The sequence below is a fragment of the Pipra filicauda genome, unplaced genomic scaffold (assembly GCF_003945595.2).
Source record: "Pipra filicauda isolate LSUMZ 115617 unplaced genomic scaffold, ASM394559v2 scaffold103_size3290846_pilon, whole genome shotgun sequence".
Taxonomy (NCBI): Eukaryota; Metazoa; Chordata; class Aves; order Passeriformes; family Pipridae; genus Pipra; species Pipra filicauda.
Window position 1 is genome coordinate 1,811,411 of NW_024103474.1, and position 24,372 is coordinate 1,835,782.

The 24,372-nt window shown below is 47.7% G+C and overlaps 1 protein-coding gene and 1 long non-coding RNA gene across 2 annotated transcripts in view; both read left to right on the forward strand.

The window, feature by feature from the left end:
• Positions 1 to 135: 135 nt before the first annotated feature.
• Positions 136 to 22,945, forward strand: LOC113991226. The gene is made up of 5 exons (XR_005562679.1): positions 136 to 2,818; positions 4,711 to 4,850; positions 19,667 to 19,900; positions 20,731 to 22,435; positions 22,742 to 22,945. It is a non-coding gene; the product is annotated as an uncharacterized LOC113991226 (long non-coding RNA).
• Positions 22,946 to 23,620: 675 nt separating this feature from the next.
• POC1A (POC1 centriolar protein A) overlaps positions 23,621 to 24,372 on the forward strand; it is a 57,445-nt gene continuing 56,693 nt past the window's right edge. The window contains exon 1 of the mRNA XM_027727328.2: positions 23,621 to 24,048. Coding sequence (XP_027583129.2) covers positions 23,662 to 24,048 — 387 coding nt within the window. The 5' untranslated portion in view covers positions 23,621 to 23,661. The remainder of the gene's footprint in view (positions 24,049 to 24,372) is intronic.

Consider the following 24,372-nt stretch of genomic DNA (forward strand, 5'->3'; position numbering starts at 1 on the left):
CAACGCCGCCTTTTATAGCCCCGGCGGCGCGGCGCAGGCGCGCTGGGGCTCCGCCGGCGCAGGCGCGGGGAGGGAGCGGGGGCGGCTCCGCGGAGGTTGCGGGGTGTTCGCGGGCGGCTCTTGGGGGGTCTCTTGGTTCTGTGGGGGGCTGGAGGCGTCCTGGGGACGTGGAGGGAACCCCGGGCTCCGTGAGGGGCTGGAGGCGTCCTGGGGACGTGGAGGGAACCCCGGGCTCCGTGAGGGGCTGGGGGCGTCCTGAGGACATGGAGGGGCACTCGGGGGTCGGGAGGGGCTGGAGGCGCCCTGAGGACATGGAGGGAACCCGGGGCTTTGTGAGGGGCTGGGGGCGCCCTGAGGACATGGAGGGAACCTGGGGCTTTGTGAGGGGCTGGGGGCGCCCTGAGGACGTGGAGGGTCCCCCGGAGTTCGTAAGCGGCTGGGGTGGGCGCCATGAGGGGGTAGAAGCGCTGTGAGGATATAGAGGAGACTGAGCCGCTCCCTCGGAGTCATGAGGGCACGGAGGGGGCTTGAGTAGCTGCCAGGGGTCTGTGAGGGCTGTGCGTGCATGGTCCACGGGGGTAACGCTGCTCTGGGTTTTCCTGTCGGCCTCAGGCTATGCAAATGCTGCTTTCCCAGAGGTTTTGGAGTCCCTCGCCCCACAGTCGGTGGGTTGAGGGGTGCGCCTGTTCACTGGAAAACGCGAGCTCTGAGTCAGCTGCGTGGGGAAATCCAGCGCTGCTCAGACCATCCCGGTGTTTTCTTCCTAAATGTGCCTCTGACTCCCTGTGGAGTCCGTGCTCGGAGGCTCGGGATGCAGCACTTGGTCTCGCTGGTGGTGGTGGGATCCCGAGCCCCTCTCACTTTGCCTACAGCCGGTGTGAATAACAGCATCTCTGACAGGGGTGCTTAGACTTCCATCACTGTGGTTTTGCCGTGTTTCGAAGGAAAAAGAACAGCAAGAAGTAAAATTGAACCCTTCATCCTCTGGTTTGCAATGGGCATTAAAGTTTAGTTGCTTAAAAGAATTATTTACAGGTAGGTAATGGTAAAAGGAGCTCTCCTTATGTGTCTGGTCATTCAAACCACAGCACATACTGACTGCTGAAGTGTGGAAAGAACGGAGGAAGAAAAACGATGATGCATTTTTTTCCTTCATCTTGTGAAACAATTTCACGGAAGACAGGATTTGGGTAAAGAGCTGAGGGCTGTCTCAAGCACTTTGAGGCAAGAGTGGATTTTGTAACAGGTACGGAGTTTGGAGGAGAGCTTTTTTAAAGCCTGCTCTTTCTTGACTCTTGCCTTGCATGCAATCATGTTGTGTAGTTACTAGAAGGTGCTCATATAAAGTGCTTAGAGAAATGCAAAGTCTGTGTGGGACTGTGGCTGCTGAACACAAGTTTGGATATAAAAGGCACTCGGAAAATATTGGTCAGTATTTACATGTTGCAGACTAGTCCTTAGACAACTCCTCTGTCAGAGGATAGGGGAATGACCAGCAGGGTATTTATCTGACCCTCCTCTCTTCATCATTGACTCATTTAGAGGATGCTGGCTGCAGTACATTAACTTTGGGATCTGAGCAAGCTGGTCAGGAGGAAGGCATCCTCAAACATAGTCAAATGTCAGACTCGCTGTGAGCTCCAGCATGTTACCAAGCTCTGAGGTAGAAAGTGGGACAGAGTTCTGCCCTCACATACTCCTCACAGAGCCCTGAAGAAAGTAGCTGGGACTTTACAAGGCAGGGCACGGGATTTGGGTTTTAGTAAGGCTTTAGCAGGTGTGTTTTAAGCGCAGTTCTCTCTTGCTTATTAGAAATTTAAGACAGTGTTGTTTAACAAGTGTCGATGCTCGGATCTTAAGCAGCTCATTATTTGTCAGTGTAATGCAGAAACAGCCTCCCATCAGTGGGCATCACTAAATTAGATACATGCTAGTTTTTATTTGTTATGTAAATAAATTATTAAAGTAAGGCTGTGGCATTTGACCTGAGCCTGTATAGCAGTTAAGATAGCAGGAGTCTGGGTCATTCAGTAATAGCGGGATAGTGTTTCAAATTATTAGTTCAGTCGCTCATGAGGAGGTTTGTTTTCCTCCCCATAACTGGCTTTTGGTTAGTGTTACACACCTCAAGTATTTTGCAAAATAATAGTTAATTAGCGCTTGAAGATTAAAGACATCTGATCTGTGTTTCAGATTACTGCTGTCCCTGCTCCCTCAAACAGCAATATTTGTCTCCCTACCCTGAAGCTTTGTATCATATCAGTTACTTTAAAATTGAGGAAACATGACGTTCTACCACGTAGATAGCTGTCAAGCTTCCTTTGCACACAGAGTTAATTATATGTCTGGACCTAAGGGATCACTCCTGTGCTCCTTGGATTAATTGCAGTTTTAACAACAGAAATCAACAGCTGTATGCTTGATTTATAGTATGTTGAGAGTATTTTTCCTTTTCCCATTTTTCCCTTATTGTTTGTCCATGGTACTTAACTCAGAGGGACAGAGGGAACGTGTGTTTTGTCCTAAGAGGCACCAGAGAAAGGTGTTGGGCAAATGTGCTGGCAGAGTGCTGCAACAGGCTGCAGAGCTCATCCGCCTGGACACCTGCCACAGCAGGTTTGATCCCACAAAAATCTGATAATCCTTCTTTATCCAGGTAATCTTAACAGCAGCATCTTGCCATTTTGCAGGGCTGAGGGGTGAAGTACATTAGTCTGCTGTGTTGCTGGAATCCAGGAAGTTGTGGGTTTGTGTTCAGGAGTGCGTGTGAAGCCTGAAACCCAAAGAGCATCTGCTTTTTACACAAACATCACTCAAGGTTGGTAGCTGAGACACAGCGACCTTGGCTGCGACACAGGGATCTCTAAATGGAGCAGAACTCTCGGCTTTCCTGTCAGACTTCCCTACAATCTCTGCTGTTGATCAAACGCTGCAATAGCACCTCTTTAAAGCTTGATTTTGGTGAATTTATTTAACCTTGTGCATGACAGGAATTGCGCAGAGCCAAGGAATGACATTTACTTGACCCTCATCTTGGAGGTTTGCCGGAGGAACGTGTCCTTGTCAGTGCAGAGCTGGCTGGGAGCTCTGGGAGCAACAGAGCAGGGAAAAGTCAGGGGAAGGGAGTGTCTTGTCAACTGCTCTGCCACTGCCCTCCCTTTGGAAATACTGCCGGAGCTTACGTGTTGAAGGTGAAGTAAATACTAATAAAGCTGCCGTTAATTAAAATTTCTTAGGGCTTCAGTGGATTAATTAAATGGTGTTTAAGGATGTTAATTGTGGCGATGCGTTACTGCCATCCTGCAGGGCTCAGGGGGAACTGGCATGAAGTGCCATGCAAATGCAGATTGAAGATCTCCTGGCAAACAGCAACAGGGCCAGTGGCAGCCAAGGGGGGACAGGGACCCCATCCTGAGGGAGAGAGCAGGCTTAGGCAGCCTGTCTGGAGAGCTGGCAGGTACAGTGTGTGGGGGAGAGGCAGTGGCTGCCTGGGAATACAGGAAGGGCAGAATAGTATGGAATAAAGGAGGCAAATGGTTTAAGCTGAGGGGGAACACTGATGTGAGGACAAATTTATTCCATTGTCCATGACAAAGTTTCAGTCAGAAGTTGGGTGCTTCCTTGCTATGCCTGTGTTTTGGAGCTGGTTCCTGAGGTATGTACCAGATGGATTCAGCAGAGGAAGCTCGACTGCCTGAAAGGCCCATGTGCTGCAGGGGAAGGGAAGGGAAGATTCTCAGCTACTCTGAGAGCCTCTGTGATTTTGGTTTCCTACAGCTGTGATTTGTCCATTTCTTTGCTAAATAAGGTGCAAGGAGGGGGGAGAAAAAGTTAATTTCCAGTAGTTTGGGAGGGGAGTGAGAAGCCATAGAAAGTGCTTCCCCTACAGAAATTGAAATGGGGAAAAAAAAAATCCCCTGCCACAGGGTCAAGTTGATTTCTGCAGATGTCTGTGAAGAATTGCTGGCGAAGATGGTCTCCTTCCACGTTACTGGTTTAGCATGTAGGCTCAGGTGTAAGTTACCTTCAGTACTTCCCTCCCATCCCTCTTCTCTCAAGCGTGTTTTGCCTCATTCTTAGAAATAGAACTTGATTCACAGGTTTGTGGTGTTCATCTGGCCTTGCATCTGTCCACAAGTAGGTCCTTTCATAGGATTTTAATGAATTTTATGCTTTGAAGAGTTCATTTAGATACTTGAGCAGAAAACCAAGAGTGCTGACTCTTGGTTCTGATTCTGCCCCTCTGCACTCAGCCTGTCTGAATGAAAACCTATAACTGTACTGTAATTAGCAACATCTAATCCCTTTTGCCCACTTCTGAAGTCAGAGCTGTGCATACTCCTAATTTTTTCCCATCCAGTCAGTGTCAAAGAGGGCGAGCCAGAAAAACAATTTCCCCTCCCCACGCACAAGCCACTGTCTATATTGAGATCTGAATTTTCTAAGGGAGTGGGTGTGATCCTGACATCTGGATTTAATCCAGACTCAAATTCCAGGCTTAGATCTGAGAACTTCCACCTCCGGTCCTGAGACCAGCAGTTAGTTCTTAGAGAGGACTTCATTTATTTGCCTTTTAAGGCAAAATTCGAGGGTTGAAGTAGTAGCTGCATAGTGACAATTCTTCCCACACGAATTTCTGCAACACGTTTTCCTGACTTGGAGCCAGTGTCTTCTTCACATGACAGAACAGGAAATCTCATTTCTTTCTAGGACCCTCTACTCACTAGAGAATTTGACCAAGCTGGAGAAGCTGCTGGATGCTGAGGCTCATGTTGCAGAGAGGCTGAGCAGCACCCCTGTGTCACCACCATGGGCCAGGCAAGATTTGTACCTGTCTCGTACAAACAAGTGTAAGTGGTTTTGTTCCCCAGTATAATGGATGTCTTTTAAAATCCATGAACAGCTGGTGGGTCCTCACAAGGCTGTTGGGTCAGGACACTTTTCCTGTCTGCCAGGCCCCAGGAGCTGCCCATTGATGCAGAGGAGTTTGGTCTCTTGGCAGAGGCCCATTGCAGGGGCATGACTCAGGCTCAGCCTGGACAGCAGAAGTTGTTGCCACACTCATACAAGGTACCCTGCCCTCCTCCTGAAGGGCACCACCCCACACCAGGGCTGCTGCAGTTTACAGCCCAGCTGATTAGCACATCCAGCAGTGGTTTATCTTAATCCTGGAGTACCTCCCTGACATCTCTCCAGTTGCTTCAGATGTTGAAAATCACACAATAGCCTTTTTTTCAATCTTGCATCCTTGGGTTTGTCCTGCTTTGTGCAGCACATGGCAGGAAATGATACACTAATCCTTCCAGCTACCGTGAGCTTTGCTGCACTTGCTGTGACTTGCATTCACACCCTCATTTCCTCCTCTCTTACACAGTTTTCCTCCTCTTAGAAAGAACCAGTAGACCCCAACCAGTATATTTTTAGTTATGGTTATTTCAGGTATTCAGCCTGTAATTTTTTTTTGCTTATCTCAGCCCTTGTTTCTCCCCATTAGGTACTCAGGCAGAAACACCATCTTCTGTGTCCAGTTTAGGAGCCTGAACTGCCTATATAGTCAGGAGAGAAAAAATACCCTAGAAAACATGAATCCAAGTGCTTCCTCTGTAACAGTGTGGGATGGGGGAAGGACTTGGATTTTTAGTGAGAGCTCTATAGGTATCTGTAACTGAGGTTTCCAGAAAGTATTTAAGTAGGTCGCCTGCTCCTTTCTGTATAGCAAGGACAGCTAACAGAGGAGAGAAGTGGGTGTCTCCTCTTTGTCTGAATTTAAACACTTAAGGCCCAGAGAGACACTTTAAGTCTTGCTTGCATAGTAAAGCATCTTTACTACACCAGGTATCTGTAGCGAGCCCCTGCTGGTGCTCATATCTGTGTTACTGTGGGCATTGGCAGGAAGGTGGAAGTTAAAGCAGAGGTGGGATTGTCAAAGTCATTGAGAACAAGAAATCAACTCACAGCAGTGAAAAATGCTGTGCTGGAGCCCATGTGCATCTCTCTTAGAGCAATGGCAGTGTTAGGAATTTTCTGTTGAGCAGCAGATTGCTGGAAATCAAGGGCATACCTTGTTCTCTGCTGGTTTTGTCTGGGATAGAGTTAGTTCCCTTCATAGCAGCTTGTATGGGGCTGTGCTTTAGATTTGTGATGAAAACAGTGATGAGAGCACAGGGATGTTTTTATCATTGCTGAACAGTGCTTGTGCAGTGTCAAGGGCTTTTCTGTTTCTCACACTGCCCTGCCAGCAAGTAGGCTGGGGGTGCACAAGAAGTTGGAAGGGGGTGACCCCAACTGAGCAAAGGCATATTCCACACCATATGACATCAAGCTCAGCAATAAAACTGTGAGGGTGGAGGTTGGCTGGGGCTTCCATAGCTCAGGGACTGGCTGGGCATTGGTCAGTTCATGGTGAGCAATTGGGTTTTTTTGCATCATTTGTTTTTCTGGGGTTTGGTTTGGTTTTGGTTGGTTTTTTTGTTGTGTTGTGTTTTTTTTTGTTTTGTTTTAGTGTTCTCTGCCTGTTGTTTTTGTCCTCTTTTTTGGTTATTAAATCATCTTTATCTCAAACCACAGATTTTTACACTTTCACTCTTGTGATTATCTCTCCCATCCTACAGCAGAGGAGTGAGTGAGGGGCTGTGTGGGGATTTGCTGCCTGCTGGAATTAAACCATGACTAGAAAATCATCTCTCTAACTTGTCTACCTGTCACATGGGCCCACTATGGACAATTGATGAGGCAGTAGCATATTAAAAGTGCCCTCACTCCTCCCCAGTTACCCCAGACTCAGCTTGACACAGTAAGTTAAATCCTTTGTATAAGTTGATGTAGTTTTGTTTGCCAAAATGGAGGTTCTCTGACTAGGCAGTTTTTAGTCAGTGCTATTTCCTGCAGCTGTACATGCTGCCTTTCTGTTCCCAAGTGTAGCAGTACAAGTAAGATTGCCTTTTCAGCCTGGAGATAGGGATAAAAGCATCCAGTGAACTCCTAATAGTCTCTGGTCTCTTTTAGGTGAGTGAAATGATGTGATTTTAAGGCTGTCACCTTAAAATGTCTATTGTAGGCACAGTACACCTACTGGTAAGGCTGGTTACTGTAGTTTGTTTCAGCAAAGGCTTCTTCTTCTTTTATTCATCTGGTAATGTAATTTCTTCAGCAAGGATCCATAATTCAGTTAAGTAAGGAGGAGAAGCATTTCATAGTGAAATACCTGCTGGTGACGTGAGAAGGTGGAGGAAAATCCCCTTCCTGACTAGACCCAAGCTGGGCGTTCCCATGTGGGTATTATCCTGTGAATGAGCACCCAGTGAGGCAACAGAACTCTCTTACCTGAGTGGTTTCCCTTCTCGTCCAGCTATTCCATAGCATTAGATATTGCTGGTCTTGAGACAGTTTTAAGAATTGTCTTGGGGAAAGCAAGCAATAAACAGAGGAAAGTGTAAAGCAGTTTTGATCTTTCATTGTTTCCCTCAATGATCAGGGAAACTTTATACATTTAGAATTAGTTGTTATAGTTAGTATTAGTTGCTATAGTTGTATAATCAGAATTAGCTCTGTGAAAGAAACAATCCAAAGGGATGGAAGTGGCCAGGCAGTGGAGCAGAAGGATACCTGACATTTAAGTGGAGATGTTCCAGACATGAAAATAGCATGAAAGTGTGTGGTAACAGGGTATGAAACATCACGGGACCAAACCCACTCCTGTGAGTGGGAGAGTCTGTGTAACACCACAGCCTGTGTGCACAGCAGAAAACTGGAAGGATGAGCATACAGCCTTCTTGGGGTCCAGCTCCAAATGTTTCCACCTCCCAATGCAAGTGTTGGTGCATTTTGCCCACGGGGTTTGCTGTGCTGTTTTGCAATAGCTCTCATTGCTTAACTTTTGGGGTGCAAGACATACTATCCCTCCTTGTGCTCCAAAGATTATAGATAAAGTTAGAGGGTGGTGATAAGGTATAAAGATGAGAAGAGCGTCAGCAATAGGGAAGAAGGGGCCTGTGCTGAAATGTTAAGGGAGGGCAATCATATCTCCAAATCTGAACTTGGGAGCTGCAGATCAGAGGAACTTTGTGACGTATTGAGATTGTTGGAGAAGATGACGTTTCCGTTCCTTGTTTGCCTTTTGTACTGAGCTCTTCAAAAAGCTGGCAAGTGCTCTGTGTGCACTGTCTTACAAACAGCCTCAGTCATGGAAAGCTCTGGGCTCTACTTCCAAGGCTCCCGGGCCGCTCTGCCTGCCAAGCAGCACAGGCGGTACCAGGAGGAGTGCGAGCGAGGATGCCAGGACAGCTGGAATGGGAGGTTATTTGGGGCACTGTGACCCTGCTGGCAGCCTTGTCTGCATGTGGTTTATTTGACCTGATGGTGCTGCAGCTGCTTTGAACACCATTCCAGCTGAAGCTGTGCAAGCAAACCTAGTCATGTTGTGTTGGCTTGGGGGAGAGGTAATGGTTGGAAAATGTTTTGCTCTTGTATCTTCAGGAGATGTGGTAAAGAACCTGGAGCCTCTAAGGTCTTCTTTTCAGGAATCCTTCTGCTTAATCAGCACGTGCTTTCTCTTGGAAATGCATATTGTCCCAGCCCTGGGCAAAGAAGATAAAAACTGATTCTAGGGAATGTCCTAGAAGGAGATGGAAGTGCAAATGTTGCATATTTAAAAAGTTGAAAGGGATCTGCTGAGAAATTAAGACCGAAATGGCAAAAATACAAACCTGGAGTTAAGTCATTTTCTTCTGTGCCCAGTTTCTCATGTCACATGGACTGTAAGAGCAAACCAAGGGAGAGTGGAGGGTTGTTGCTGGCTTAGCACTAGTGATGGATCATGTGATTGACCTGTGGTTTGTGGTTTTATAGAGAAGTCTGCTCATCTTATGGAGCTTTTATAAATATTAGAAAATCTTGTCTCTTCAGACTTGCAAATTGCAGCCCAAAAATTCCTGCAGCCATCCCACATGCTTTTAGGAAACCTAGAATGTAGTTGTGATGACTTAGTTTTGTACTTCCTTATCTTTATTTTTAAAGACTTCTAGTCTTGACATGTCTCTGCTTCAAAGTTTAACTTGAAAAAGCAATTCAGAATTCATGTTCTCAAGGAGATGCATCTTGTTTCCACTGTGAAACTTGATAATGCATTAATTAATAAAAAATAATTCAGTGTTTGGCCATTGAATTGAGACACTCCCTCTAGGCATTGATAAGGATGACTGACCACATAGGGAGGAAGTACTGAGCCCTGTGAGAGTGAGGTGTGGTGGCTCTGTGTGGAGAGGTGATTTGGGGTGAGGGGTAGCTGATTCTCTCCAGCCATCAGTATCACCAGCAAACTTTCAGATTAGCTCCATTGCACAAGGCGGTGGCTGAACTGTTTCCTCAAAAGCCCTGATGACAGTTCTGTGTTTCTGTTGTTTGGCACTTTGAAGCCTGCAAATACAGCAGAGATGACGTATTATTTGTGTTTAACAAGTAGGGGGGTGGCTGGGTTGCCTTACAATGTTTTCCCTCATTCACTACTTAAAGGTTAATTCTTCTGCCTCTGATGGAGTGTGCTGAGCAATCTCTGTGTCCAGGTGTGTATGAGGTAGGAGGTTTTTTTGCCAAGCTGAATTTTGTGAGGCAACAATTGGAAGAAGTAGTTTTGGGGAGAGATGCCATGCTGGGCAACACACACTAACTCGGCCAGGCTCTGTGATACGGAGCAGATGTTAACCCTGTCCAACCTGCAGCAGGATGAGACCTTGTAGTGGAGGGTGGGGTGCCTGGGAAGGGAGCAACCACCATTTCAGCTACAAACAGGAGCCAACAACTGTAATGTGTGAAGGTGTGCAAACCCTCTGGATCCTTGTGGTGAAATCCAGGAGGGTCTTCAGGGCTTGCATGGCACCTGGTCTTGCACTTAAGTTGGAGGAGGGAGAGAGGAGGCTGGTGCTTGGCACAGCAGACAACTGAGCTGTTCTTTGGTGGGTGAGTGATGGGGTTCCCTTGTGAGCCTTTGGCACCACAGATTGCTCTGTCCTGCCTGCCCTCTCTGTACTTCTGTCTTGAAAAGGTAGTAACCTTTCCTGTGTTTACTTCAGCTTCATTTACCCTGAAGGACAATGAGATTTTGAGCGAGTAATTGAGATTTAAAGCTCCAATTACAAGAGCCAATAAACTAGAGATGCTTCCTAAGCTCATGTTTTAATTGGAAGAAGTGATTCCAGTACGTCCTTCCCGAAGTCCTTGCACTATCTCTTGTGTTTGATAGCCAGTGACCTAGTTTTCGTAGAGTGATCTCACAGTAGTCCCTCACCCAGCTGCACTTGGGTGAGGAAGAACAGTGTGTGTGTGTATGGTGATGGTGCATGTACTGTGAATTTGTTTGCTCTGCTACTTAGAGTTTCCTTGGGTAAAAATACTGTTTTATGTTTACTTGGCAGTTTTTCTCCTTTCTACTTGTCCTGGTTTAATTGTGTGGAGTTGTGTCTGTTCCCTGGTGTGCTGTCAGTTGTGCATGTTGTGGAATACAATGCCTTTGAGGGTGTTAGTGAGCACAAGTGACACCTCAATAAGGGTCCCCAGAGACATGGTTTTAGTAGTAAGCTGCCCCAATCTCCCAACAGTTGTCAGTTTAGGGCTTATTAGTCACCCATCCCTCCTTTGAAACAACTATTTTTAATGCTCTGTGCTGAGTCCTCAGAAACCCTGTTAGGTTTTGCCATCTTTGCTGACAGTGGCTGCTTTTTAATTGCTCATGTAACAGAAGCAGGGCTTGAAAACTCAATCAACATTATCTCAGCTTATCTCCCTGTCACCAGTGGATTTAAGCAGATCAAGACATTCATAGCCATCATGTGTAGGTGCAAGACACAGCCAGCTGCAGAGGCCAGGGCAGATGACATGTCCCTACACTGCCCTCCCAGGTGTCAGCCCGTGGCCTTGCCCGTGGTCAGTCTCTGCCTCCCTGCTGGCAGATGGGCTCTGCGCTGTCATGGTCAGGGCCAACCTGGCTCTGCCAGCACAGGACCACTCCTAACTTCAGCTGCAGTGTCAGGCCCTTTTCTCCACTGGCCTTTGCAGCACTTTGTCTCAGGGCTGTGACTGCCTCTGTGCAAGCTGAGGAGTCAGGGGAAGAAGTGACTTGCGATAGCACAGGGAGGTGTGGGGGAGAAGGGCAGGGCTGCAGGTGAAGCACAGTGTGGGGAGCCAGGGTTCAGCTGTCTGTCAGGATTTGGTACAGCTCCTTGGCTGGAGCCTCATATTTGCCTGCCCTGGTCTGTTTGCAATCTCATCTCTCTTCTATGTCGTGGATTATGTCAGTGTGGTTTGGGCAGTGGTTTGTGAACAGGCTCCAGGCTGCTGTTGCTTCCTCAGGGGAGATGGGAAGAGCCTGATGTGTCTGCTGGCTAAAAGCTTGGCAGAGAGCAGGCTGGGCAAAGCAGCTGCTGCTGGGCTGGGGTCTGGCATTACCCATGGCCTGCTTCTGTGCTTAATGAGCTACCTTATCTGTCATGTTCCCCATGGCAGATGGGGTCTCTTCAGGATTAATTAAGGATCATAACTGTGACCTAGTTACCAGACTTGCACTATTGTTACTGGAGCTCTTTGCTGTTTGAGAGCACTTCTTACCCTTGCCTGCTCTGGTTACTCATTCCATATATCCTCCTGGGACTGACTCTGAGCCCCAGGCAGGATCACATTACATTAATTTCTCTAATAGATCCCTGCTTTACCTGTGGGTAGTTAGCTGGCTGCTTCCTGCTTGCAGTGCACCACTCGGTGTGTGGATGAGAAATGCTGGCACACATCTGTCACAGGGGGTTGTCTCCCTTTTGGGAGCAAGGGGAAAGATTAGGGATGATGCTGGACACAACATCTTCATAGCTCAGTTCCATACTGCCATGCCTTAAACCATAAGAATGCTGAAAGGTTATCCCAGGGTCTCGCTTCTTTTGGCTGCTCAAATCTTTCTCATTTCCAGTTTGTGTTTTATTGTAGTAAGCCTTTAGGGATGCTTCCCATAAAGGAGCAGAAGTGACTAGAGCTCAATAAGTAAATTGAGTTTAAGCTTTTCTAACCCTGCTTCTTGCCTGCCAAATTTTCAGACAGAGCACTGTTCTAGCTGAGAACAGTGTCAGTCTCAGTCCTGTATTCCTGTGGTCTGCAGACCTGCTACAACCCATCCTTCTTCAGCTGGGGATGAGATGCACCACAGGGATCATGGTGGGGACTTGTCCCCCTGCATCTTCCTGCTCTCTCCTTCCCTCCCTTTGCTGCTGGTTTAATGGGAGCTTGCCTTGCCCACTGGATGGAGTCCTGTGCAGCTGGGCCATTGCACGAGCTCACAGCCTCGTGCACCAGGGCTGCACATGGCACATTTACTGTTCACATGAGAAAGGTTTATGTTCCTGAAGCTCCTCTCAGTGCCCCATGGATCTGTTCCTTAACTAACCTGATGCTCTGCTCAGGGTCTGATCACGTCCTCAGTGGGATCCCAGCAGTTCCTGCTGATTTTGGACAGAGGAGCACAAAGGAGGCTGTTCAGTGGGACCCCTGGGAAACAGCCCTTCACTTTGTCCTCAGAAGCCCGTGTGGAGGGAGAACTGCTCGGCTTTTCTCCTCTGCCTTGAAAAACATCTCTTTTGTTCCAGTGACCTGCTTATTATGTAGGTCAGCATCAACTGGAAAAGAAAAACAATTTTAAAAGTAGGAGAAATATAGCAGGGTTCCTCCACTGAGCAGTTCTTTCTGGAAAAGCAGGGAGAGTTGTCCTGGGGGAGGTGGCAGGTAGCATGGCCTGTTCCTCTTCCACCCACCCTGGGCAGGGCAGCTGTAAGCTTTGTTTTGTAAAAGAGGAAGTGGTTTCTGCTGGTCTTTACCTGTGTCTGCACAGCAGAGTCCAGTGCCATGTTGCTGGAGGAGCAGTCCCTGCTGGGAGACAGCTGTCCTGCCAGGGTGAAAAGGGGACACAGAACAAGCAAACGCCTCTGAATGCCAAAAGTAAAACTGGGACCTGAACCAAAATTCATTTCAGTGTCGTGCCAGTGCCATTACCCTGGGGCTGCCTCACTGTGCTTGTAGCAGAGCTGACACCTTGTGATACCCACTGAGCAAAAAGAAAGCACTTAGCATAAACTCTTGACTCCTGTAACCTAAGCAGGGGACAAATTGCTCTGTGCACAAGAGGTTTGGTGAAGTCCAACCTCACATATACTTGCCTCTGATGCAGTGACTCTTAATATCCCTTAGTATCCTCACTTCTCTCCCAAATCCTCTAATAAATAGCAGCTGGGCAGGAGATATCCTGTGCCCTGGCTACTTCCCAGTTGGGAAAGTGTGTGTATGTGTGTGTGCCTGCTGCCCAGCCAGCAGGCAGGTAGAGAGCTGCAGCCCTTCCTTGGCAGAAGCAGGAATGGAGCTCCCCTCTCTGCCTACTCTTTTCCTTCAAAATGTGTGGAAGTGCTCATTTTGAGACAGCCAGTCTTGACAGGAGAAGCAAAAAATCACTCACAAACTTCACTAGTATCTAAATGAGGCAACACAATCTCATAATTGTTACCTTAGAAAATGATATTTCAGTATGCTGATTTTTGGCAATGAAAAGGCGTATGGGGAGGTGGGTTGTGCAGTGAGCAGAGAGCTCTGCCTGCCTCTGCTGTTTACTGGGTCCACTGCCCATTCACCCAGGCTAAAGCTGAGTGCTTGAAGCTTCTCCAGTTGCTGGAGGCTCCTGGCACAGGCTCTTGTGCTTGAAGGTGCATTGACCTTTTCCCAGAACACAGGTTCTTGTAGAGCTACTTGCTCTATTTCACATGCAGCCTCCTGCAGCCTTTGCTCCTCACTTTATACCAGCATGTGCTGTGCTGACTAGATAAAGCAAATTTGTCTGTGACTGGACTGTCCTTCCTCTTTAGCATCTTGATCTTGGTGGTTTCTATTTAATATCTGCAGAGCTCTCTGTGGATCCCAGTTCTGCTGTCTAACCCAAGGGTAGGCATTCCTCGTCTCATCACAGCACAGTTGTCTGGAGAGAAGTCAATGCAGGAAGCAACACAGCAATGAAATTTTGAACAGAATGACACTTTTTCACCTACAGTAAAAGGACTTCTCCCATGCTTTGTGCACTCACACGGAGCAGACCATTAAGGAAGCAGGCAAGCAGGCATGTGTCTTAGCTGGAGGCACTGCTGTGTGATCTGCCACAGCTTGGAAGTCTTAGTCAAGATGTAGGATTAGGGTACATTGCTAGCACAAGATTTTCTGAGTTAGCAGGGGATGGTTCCCTGAGGCTGGGATTGTCACATTGGCTTGGTGGGTCCTTGCACAATGAGGCTGCTGTGTGCTGGAGACAGCAGAGTGCTGGAGCTGTCATGTACTTGTGGTGAGAGCGTGGAGGATGGCCTGTTATCTGTGCTTGGAGGAAGGGTTTGATTAGAAACTGTCTCATAAATGTGTGGTTGTTGAATGAGCTGCTCCTTCAGTGTGCACGAGCCATCTCCACGTACGTGACAAGTGCATCTGTCCTGGGCAGGCAGGCAGCTGCTCTAAAGGAAAGCAGATGAACTTTCCTCATCACAAGCTTTTCCTCATCAAGCTTTTTCTAAATTGCTCCCTGCATGGAGCAATTCTTCAACAATATTAAATACAGCAGAAAGGATGAGTCAAGCAGATCTTGTCAAGGCTGACCTATTTTTTTCTCTTTTTGGTTTTGTTATAAATTGAATCCACCGTGTCACAGGGCACAGTGCTGTTCTCAGCACGACTGGTGGCAACAAGTAGCTACCCAGGAATTATATGTATTGTGTGGTAGCTGGGGAGAACCTCTTGTTCCCAGCATCTCTGACCTATCTGTGACTTGTCATGAAATTGTGGAACTTAAGTAATGGATGATTAGGCTGTGAGAAAATAATTTTAGCCACTGGTTAACTGAGTTTACTTATGTGTGTCTCATTGTCTTCAGAAGCTGGTGAGGTAATAAATTTAGTAAGATGAAGTGTCCAGCTCAGGTTCTTAAATGGGAAGCAAGGCAACCTGGTGTTGCAATGAATGGTGATGCTTTCCTGAGGGAATAATGGATGTTACTGTCCAGACATAAACCAGTCCTGAGGTATTAGAAGGCAGGTTGAGTCCTGTGCAGGCAGTCTGGGATTCTCACACCTCTGGGTGTGGGAAGTGTCTGGTATTGTTTTGGATAAGACATGAGGTCAGGTGACCCTGGACTTGACCTCCTGACATGGAGGCATCAGCAGCACTCTGCCCAGCCTGGGGCTCTGCACAGCTTTCTGTTGTGACAGCACATCTCCCATTTGCTCAACTTTGCTTAGCTCATATCAAGATAAGTCTTGATATTGTTTAACACAGGTTTGCACCCAAACCACGGACAACAGTTTAACGGTTACTGTAGCTTTAGATGTTGCCAAACTTGCAGGCGGTGAGAGAGCTGTATTGGAACGTGGAGGGTCTTTAAAACACCAGCCTGGGTCTTAAAAAATGATTTGGGATGCTGGTGAGTAGTTGTCCCACTAGTTACTTGTCTTGCAAACTTCAGTTGTCCAATGAATGAATCAAGTTTTATTTGAATTAATCTTGAAGTAAAGGATGCCTGAAGAAGCAAAACAACTTGGCAGTTTGTGCTGCAGTGAGCTCGCTGCAACCTGGAGTTACTCTTTCCCACACATCCCCCACCCTGCCAGTGCTCAGGTCTTGGCTTCCACCTCTGGATTGGTGCAGTGGTCCCAACCCCAACCTGGACTTCCCAAGGTTGGAGTGAGGAGCACAGATGGGCCCTGCTGGGCAGGAGAGGAAGGACCTGGAGATGACTGTGCACCTCTGGATGCATGTTGAGGGATGTGAGGAGGCAGCCTCTGTCCCTGTCCCTGCACAGTTGTCTTGCCCGGACAATGCTGAGTAAAGTGGGCAGGACACCCTCCTTAGGGGGTGGCTTAATTACAGCCAGACAAAGCCTTGGTGATCACAGCCTCCAGTAAAGCTTCTGACGACTGTGGTTGCTCATCCCAGTGGAGTGGGACCGCACAGGGCACTGTCTTCACAGCTCTCTTGTGCTGGGTGAAATTGTGTTGGGGGGGACAAGAAAATAGCCCAGTGTCTCAGGATGAATCAGCCATCCATTTATATACAGCTCCTGCTTCTCCAGTGGTGCCAGGCAGTCCTGCACGGCGATGGGCTGCGCAGATAGGGCAGTGACTCTCCTCTTGTGACAGGAGGGTTTATGCCAGGCAGTTGTGGCTGGCTACTGTTGGTGACAGGAGAACAGGATTGGGACTGAAGAGCTTCCCTACTCTCTGGGCATTCAGGGCTGAAGATCTGATTGCTAGGTCATGACTGTTCAAATGTTTTGGGTTGGAGGTTCAGCCTATATCCCTAGGAGTTGAGGAGATGAGCATAGAAACAAGAATTTTCTGATTTGGTGTCTTTTCAGATTTGATTTTGCAATTCTCTCATGTTTTAAAGGATTTTTGCTAGGCCATTATACAATTTGCTACTGGGTTCCTTTTCCATCTGTTCAAAGCTCAACTTCATGGTGGCACACAGTTGTGCTGTGGTTGTGCTGGCCAACTGCCAGCAGCTTTGAACCTGGTGGCCATTCCTCAGTTCAGTGAAAAGCTCAAAGAACAGTAAAGCTTTTAAAAGTTCCTAAGGGATCTCTGAAACCACAAAGCCAGTGGATAGAGACCTTGCTGTACACTGCCCAAGAAACAGGATGTACTAGGCTCAAACCATATAGTAGCCATGAGGAAAATAAAACCCCACAATCATGTAGAAACTAATTATCCAAATACTAAATCCATGAGGGACCTGGTTTCCTTAGGTCTGCTGTTGATGGAGCTCTTTGCATGGCAGAGGAAATGAAATTGCTCACAAAGTAGAAACTAAATGAGTGGAAAAAATTTCTGGATTGCCTGCAACTATTTGTCAGTAGTGTAAGGCAGACAAAGGTTAAACATTAATTTCTATCTATCCCTTCTGGACTTTTTTTTCACTTGCCCGGTGCTAATTCAGTGTAGCAGTCTGGAGGGTGGGATGGCACACGCGGTGCTGAGGGCAAGAGGTGCTTTTGGGTGAGGATACAGCATGGAACATCCACCTCTGTGGGATACCCTGCCAGGCCAGGGCTGCTGGTGCCAGGTAGGCCAAGTGCCACTGAGCTGCTGGAGGGGGTGTGTGCTCTGCCTCAGGCAAGATGCTGCTCACAGCAGGAGGGTTTGGCCTTGGCAGCCAGGGCTGCTGCCTCGGTGAGATCTCCTGGTGCAGCCAGGGCCCTTCTGTACGGTGGTGTCTGGACAGATGAGGAGGTGATGACTGAGCCTGTGCTATAACCCCTGCCCTGGGTTTCTCCAAGCCCGTCACTTATGAGTCACTGTTTGTTTATTTACTGAGCACACACAAATCATATCAATACAGAGTGAGGCTGTTACAGACACTGCTGTTTGGACATCAGGCTGTTTGCAGAGCAGAGGCAGAGTAGTTGCACAACCTCTGTAAGTAGTCGCCCATTCCTAAGAAAACCAGTCAGATAAATCAGTTTGTCCACCTGACCAATTGCTTTAGCCCAATGACCAGACTCTCTGCTTGCTTTTACTGTGTAAGGGGTTTGATTTTCCTGCTGCAAATGTGTGAGCTTTGTATCATCTTTCCACCTCCCCTACTGCATAAAAGCATTAAGTCAAAAGCTGTAAGAGCATCACATCCTTATGGCTGCATTTCACTTGGGAAGGGGCTGTATAAAAGGTATGAGTAACTTAATTTAATGTGGTTACTTGTGATTTTAATTTTTAATGCTAGAGCTTCCTCTCCACAGCCTAAGCCCCAAGCCCCATTAGGAGTGCTGGTATCACCAGCAGAGCAGTGACCAAGGCTCAGCTTTGGGTGCAGTGTTTAGTGCTGCACACGGATATATTCACCTATGTAAGAGCTTATGGTGGGGTTGTCACCAGGAACCTTTCTAAATATGACATCTGAAGGTAAGATGCAGGTGTGTCTTTATAACAGCAAGGAATTGTTCCTGTAACCATGCAAGAAATATGTATATATACAGCAGTTAGAATAAAGTGAGGCTTTGCTGTTTGGCTGAAGTTGTAGGATCACAGCAACCCACTTCAGATGCTGAAGAGAATCTGCTTTAGCGCAGTCCTCAGCTCAGATAACAGGCCATGGGTAGGTGCTAGCTGTTGAGCTAGCTTGAGAGAGCTGGGAATCTCTGTTTATAATTAATGTAAATAAGTCATGATGGAAAATTGTCATCCTCCTCTTCTTTGAGTCGTTTTTATCCATGACACCAATGATTGCAACATCAGTGTGAGTAATCCCAGGCATGGGATTTATCTAAGGCTCTGTTTCATCCAAGGTTTGACTGTTTGTTTGCAGTGTTGTAATACTTTACAAACAAGGAGCAGAGCAGCCCTGTGCGGAGGTGTCTGCCCTCTTTGGGAATGGTGGCCTGTCTTCTTCTCACGCTCACAAGAGACAGAAGGAGGAACTAAACACATGAGGCACTTTAAGAAACGAGCCTGCAAAATCCCACACCACCAGGCAAGGCTTTGTTTCGCTCAAACATTGAGCCCTGAATACTTCAGTCTTGGCTGACTACATGTGACAAGCGAGTCAGACCAAATGTCCATCCAGCTAGTAGCAGACAGTAAGGGAAGAGGCTGGTTTGCCCTGTGCTCTTGGCAATGCCCTGAGCCAGAGGATACAGCCCAGGAGTAAAAAAAAAATAATAGTGTTAAGTGTTAAAAGAATAAAAGTGCTGGTGAACCCATTCTACCTTGATCTAACCCTTTTATGAACTTGACTAGTTTGGATCTGGAACCTGGCAATGAGTTACACAGCTCTGTGTCATTTGGAAATTAACTTCCTTCTAAGAAAACAGATTTTGTGTTCAATGTCAGCTGCTCTCTCCTGCCCTCTAGAATAGCATATCACCCTCTCATAAAACTTGCTGGTCTTTACTCTCAGGGTTTGAAAGGCATATGGTTTCGCTTTGGCCAAGTATCCCGTAATGTCAGCTTGCATTTCTGACATCTTTTGTCATGGTGTGAGTGTTTATGGCAACTGTGTTGTGCTAGAGGGTTTTTTCCTTGAAGGTCAGGGTAGTTGCAGATGAAATAGCCTGTCCCTCCCTGTGCCAGCCCTGTGCTGTACCTCTGCAGTTTCTAATAAATGTTTGCTGATTAGAATAATTACCCTTGGAGTAACCCTAATTGTTCAAAAAGTTACTTACCAAGTCAGGTCCTGCCCCTCTGCCTTATAGTTAGGAGCCCTTTTGGTGGACCTAGGTTTGCAAGGAGGACCATTTTGCATAACTAGGAAAACAAAACTGTACACTCTAGGCGTGAAGTTTTCCTACCCCCTGAAATCGGACACTGTCTCTCTTCAGGTGAATACAAAATACTGAAAGATGCATAATAAAAAATAACAGGAGTTGGAAGCAACTGGCCTGACACCTCAGCTCTAATTTATAACAGTGTTCAGCCACTGCCTGTACTTGGCAGAGGTACTGGCTTCTGTGAACAAGTCACCCAGCTTGAACCATGCTTGGCCATTCTCCAGGTTTAGTGTGGCATTTTTCTGGGCAGGCAGCACCTTTATCATGCTGGTTCTCCAGGGAAGTCCCTCACAGAGAACAAATTTCAGTGGATCATTTCCTCATTCTGCTCTTCTGCTTCTACTTTCTCAGGCTAAAAGTCACCAGGAGCTTTTCAGCTGGGCAGTAGCCATATGGCCCCTGAACTGGCATAAGCATGAATGCAGCTGTGGCAGAGGCTGTGGAGCTTGCTCACATCAGTGGAAGGTCTGGTCCTTCTGTGCAGTGGTGGTTACTCAAGGAACCAGGCAACCCCTGAGGAGCAGCTGACTGTGACATTCCCCCTGTTCTCCTCCTGGCTGCTTGGAGCATCCTGAAGCCCAGCAGGTATTTTCCACTCAGCTGTGGTAGCAGGCTGTGTAGATAAATAGCTACATATTCAGCAGGCTGAGCAGAAGGGCCTGTGTGTGTCTCCATTTAGACTGGTCTGGACTTTGTCATGTTTTGCCTCCCCTTCCCAGATGTTTCCTTCTGCACTTCAATAAGGCAGGGTATGGCATCACTTTTGGTTTTGTCTTTCGAAGAGTAAACAAAACAGAAGGCCAAAAGCTAGCTACTTAAAACACATTCCTCTGCTGTGACTGGGGAAAAATCTCGACTTCAGATACAGGCATCCACTGTTTGCATTGCTCATTCTCCTGGCAGGGGCTATGGTTTTGTCTGCCTCACTTGGTTGAAGCCTAACCTTTCTGATGTTTCCATTTTTGAAATGCCTGATATGCTGTTTGTTCTTCCCATGGATCCTGGGTTTCAGCTGCTTCTCACAACTCTGGGAGATGATAAAAAGAGATCTCATACAATGGGTCAAGGTACAGTTCTAGACAGGAATGTGCTTGGTCTTGACAGGGCTTGGTTTATCTGTCAGGCTCATTGCAGGCCTGGCATTGAGCTGAAAGGCAGAGACAGAGGAATGTGTCTGCTCTCCAAGAGGGAGTAAACCAGACCAAGAAATGCAGGGCTGGGTGACTTGCAGTGGGACATAAATTCTTCTGAGAAGGCCTAAGGTGCTGCAGGAGACAGTGGCTTCTCCTACATCTCAGGATGACTCCAAGCAGCACATCTGAAACTCATTGAAGCTGTAGCACCTCCCTTTTTTTTTTTACTTGTCCATCTTCCTGTGACAACCAGCTGCTTTCTTCCCCTTTCTGTTTTCACAGGAGAAAAAACAGAACAAGTTGCTTCCTGAAGGTGGAGTTGGGAGAGATGGCTGTGATCACTGGGTCCTGCCCCTTCACTCCAAAGGGTTTTTTCTGCTGCCAGGAACTGCATGTTGCTGTTCCTTGGTGTCTGTGAGTGCTTGGTGAACTTTACCCTTGGAGCAAGCCTGAACTGCTGAGGATATTCAAGAGATAAAGTGAAATCCAGAAGCTGAATATAGGCACTTTTTAAGGGTCGGGACATGTTAGGAACTAGCCTGCTGAATCTGTGTTCGGAGTGGAGAATTCACATCCATTTGCAGAAGACTGAAGCTAGTCTGTGAGATATCCTCTGCCCCTCCCATTCCCCAGCACTTAATACAGTATTAAAGTCTGTTGCAGCAGTTTGAAGGACTCACACTTTCCTCTGTACAACGGTTTATATCTAATACAGTAATGTTTATGCTCTTCCCTCGTGCTGGTGGTGAATCTCCCTGTGTGACAAGCTCTTCATTCATTGGCATGACCATGGCAAGCCTGCTTTTAGCACTGTTTCCAAACTTAGCCAGTGCTTAGAACAGATTGTTAGAGAACAGCAAGCTGGCACTGCTAACAAGGTGAGCTCAGGGGTTGTTCTGGGCTCTCAGCTGTCTGCCGGGTCTCTGTCACCTCAGAAATAGCCTTCCCTGTTACAGAGATCCCAAAATGCTGCAGCCAACCTGCCTCACACTGGGCTGTAAGAGAGAGACAAGCAGGAGCTCAGACACTGGGTACCAAGTAGGATCATTTGCACTGATTCTTCTGGCATGAAGAGGGTTTACTCCACACAAAGACTTGTTGCAATGTGTTTCAACAAGGGAAACACTTTTTCCTTGCTTGGCAGAAGTATTTGTAGCCACACTGAAAGGCTAGTTTGTTACCAGGGAGCTTGTAAGATGTTTGTCCACTTAATCACAAAAAGCTGCAGAGACTGTAAGGATGTTTCTGCAGGTGTCAGAGGGGCCAGCTGGAAGGGAAAAGCAACAAGAATTCCTCCCCATGCTGCTTCCATCTGCCAAGTCATGAGTGCCACCCTGCAATGTCATCACTGTGGGACATGGGCACCACGGTGGTGTTTGAGAATGTCCCGTGGGAACCCACAGTCAGCACCAGTTGGTACTGGTCAGCCTTTGGTTGGTATCTGGCAGGACAGAGCCTGGCTGGCCAGAGCAATGGCTGCAGAAGAAAGGTTGAGCCCGAATGAGAGAGGATGGTTTTAAAGGGAGGCATCAACAGCTAAAATTTCCTCCTCTTCCTCAGACAAGCTGAGGGAGTCCTCAGGTTCAGCTTCTCCGACCTCTACTAAGTGGGATAGTCAAGCAGTTGTGGATGTTGCTGTAGGAGCAATGACATCACTGACTGAAAGAAACATTCCTCCTTCTTCCAAGGGGAGCAGTGGCTAAACTGAAGATCTCTCCTTTCTCAAGCAGCTCTGGGAAATTTCTCACAGTGATGAGTTTCGTTCCATTTGGTGGGTTGGTGATGGATTCTTTGTTGCCATCAATAAAGAAATGTTCAAGGATGAGGTGCTGGCGAGAAGAGGACTTGGCAGAGCCTTTGAAATGGAGAGCATGAGCAGTTTTCCTCATCATCTTGACCTGTATGGGCTGTGCGAACTGCCATGTCCAGGTTGTCTAACTCCAGGGATGAATTTCCAGCAGAAGTAGCTGCTTCAGCTCCTACAAAGGTACATCAGTTCCTTTACACATGAACTGCTGGGGGAGAGTGACGTTCATACCAAATAAGCCTCCGACATAAATGTCCTCACTTTCATTGCTTCTCAGGGCATTTCTCGGGTGAAAACCCCAGGGCTGGTTATCACTTAACAGAACCATATTGTAACATTTGGGAGAGCCTAAACTTGAGGTTTCATATGCCCCTAAAAGTCCTTTTCAATACCCAAGTTTGGCTTTTGTCTAAAACTAACAGTCTTTGTTCTCATGTATTTGTGTTTTTCAGGCTTGAACTAACTCTCCTCCTTTGCACTTTTTAGCTTCTATGAATCTGTTACAGCCCCAGCTTTAAGATGGAGCATCCCCAGGTGCTGGAAAAGTAGAAGCCAAGAGTGGACCACAAAAGGAGGGCCCCAGCTGCATCATGTCTGGATGAGGAGCTGGAGGAAAGCTGCCAAGATCTTTGTCCTGCACAGGGAACTGCTGCTGGCGTGGAGAAGGAGGTGTTCACACCAGTTCCAGCACAGGACATGCAGGTGTCTGCTCACAGAGAGTCCGCACTCGCCAAGGTAAAGCAACTAATGGCTAATGCATGTCCCTGCATACACAGACCCTGTACACCCTGAGATGCTGCTCCCCCACTTCCCAACCCTGCTGGAGAACTTCTGGGCTGCCCCATCTCTGTCATCACCACTCAGCAGCCAGGCCCCAGCTGGGCTCCAGTGTGCTGCTCCAGCTGCACCAGGCTGCACCTCCCACACCACAGCTGCCACTTTTGGCACCAGGGTGGGCTGTCCCACTTTCCCCATGTGCAATCCAGCACAGTTCCCTGGGCTGGTTCCTCTCCCTGATATCCACAAGGACATTTCTGCAGGTGTCAGAGGGGCCCAACTGGAAAGCTTCCCAAAGGGGCACTGGGATGCCCAAGGCTGCAGCCATCCCTGCTCCTCCCTGAGGAGCACGGGCACCACAGTGACATGTCAGAACACTCCATTGGAACCCGCAGTCAGGGGCATCAGCTGGCCTTTGCCTGCTGACTGGCAGAACGAGGTATGGCTGTGCAGGGCCATGGCCAATGAGGGAAGCTTCAGTCCACCTGTAGCAAAAGGAAAGGGAGCTGATTCCCACAGAAACAACACCCCTTTCTACTCCAGATGCACTGGGGCAGCAGGCTGACACAGCTTCCCCTGGCCTGCCAGGACAGGGGGAAATCGTGCCCTGTGACACTGCCATACAAGTGATGGAGAAGGAACAGGACATTCAGCCTAGCAGGGACAGACGCAAGACCAAACGAGGCCCTCCTGTTTCCAATGAGAGCACAGGCAAGGACAGTCAATTCTCACCTCTCTACTTTCCACAGAAACTTTGGGAAATGCTGGAAAGTGACCAGTTTCGGTCCGTTTGGTGGAGCAATGGTGGAAAATGTGTTGCAATCAATGAAGAACTCTTCAAAGAGGAGGTGCTGGGCAGGGCAGGACCTCAATGGGTCTTTAACACGCAGAGAATCGAGAGTATTATTCGCCAGCTGAACAGCTATGGATTCACCAAAATGCAGCAGGATGACCAGAGATCTGCCTCCCTGCCTGAATTCCTGGCAGAGGAAGGAGCAGTTTCTGCTCACAGCCAGGTACAGCAGCTGCTCTGCCCATCAACTAATGCTTGTGGTAGTCTTGGGGGAGAGAGGGACCTTCACTGCAAATAGGGCCTCACCATAGAAGAGATGTAGATGGGAATGAGAGGTCTGGTTTTCATTTTGTTCTCAGGCCGTGCTCAGGCAGGTTTGAGTTAGTCTTTCTGACTACTAGAAATGCAGATAAGACACAGTTTGGTGAGATCTGCTGAGTCTGAGCCCATTAAAGGGAAAGACAGACTCAGCATAACCTGATTTCTCCGAATGTCTTTGCTCTGTGTCTTGCTGTACCAAATCTGAAACCTTCCTGCAGCACCTGCT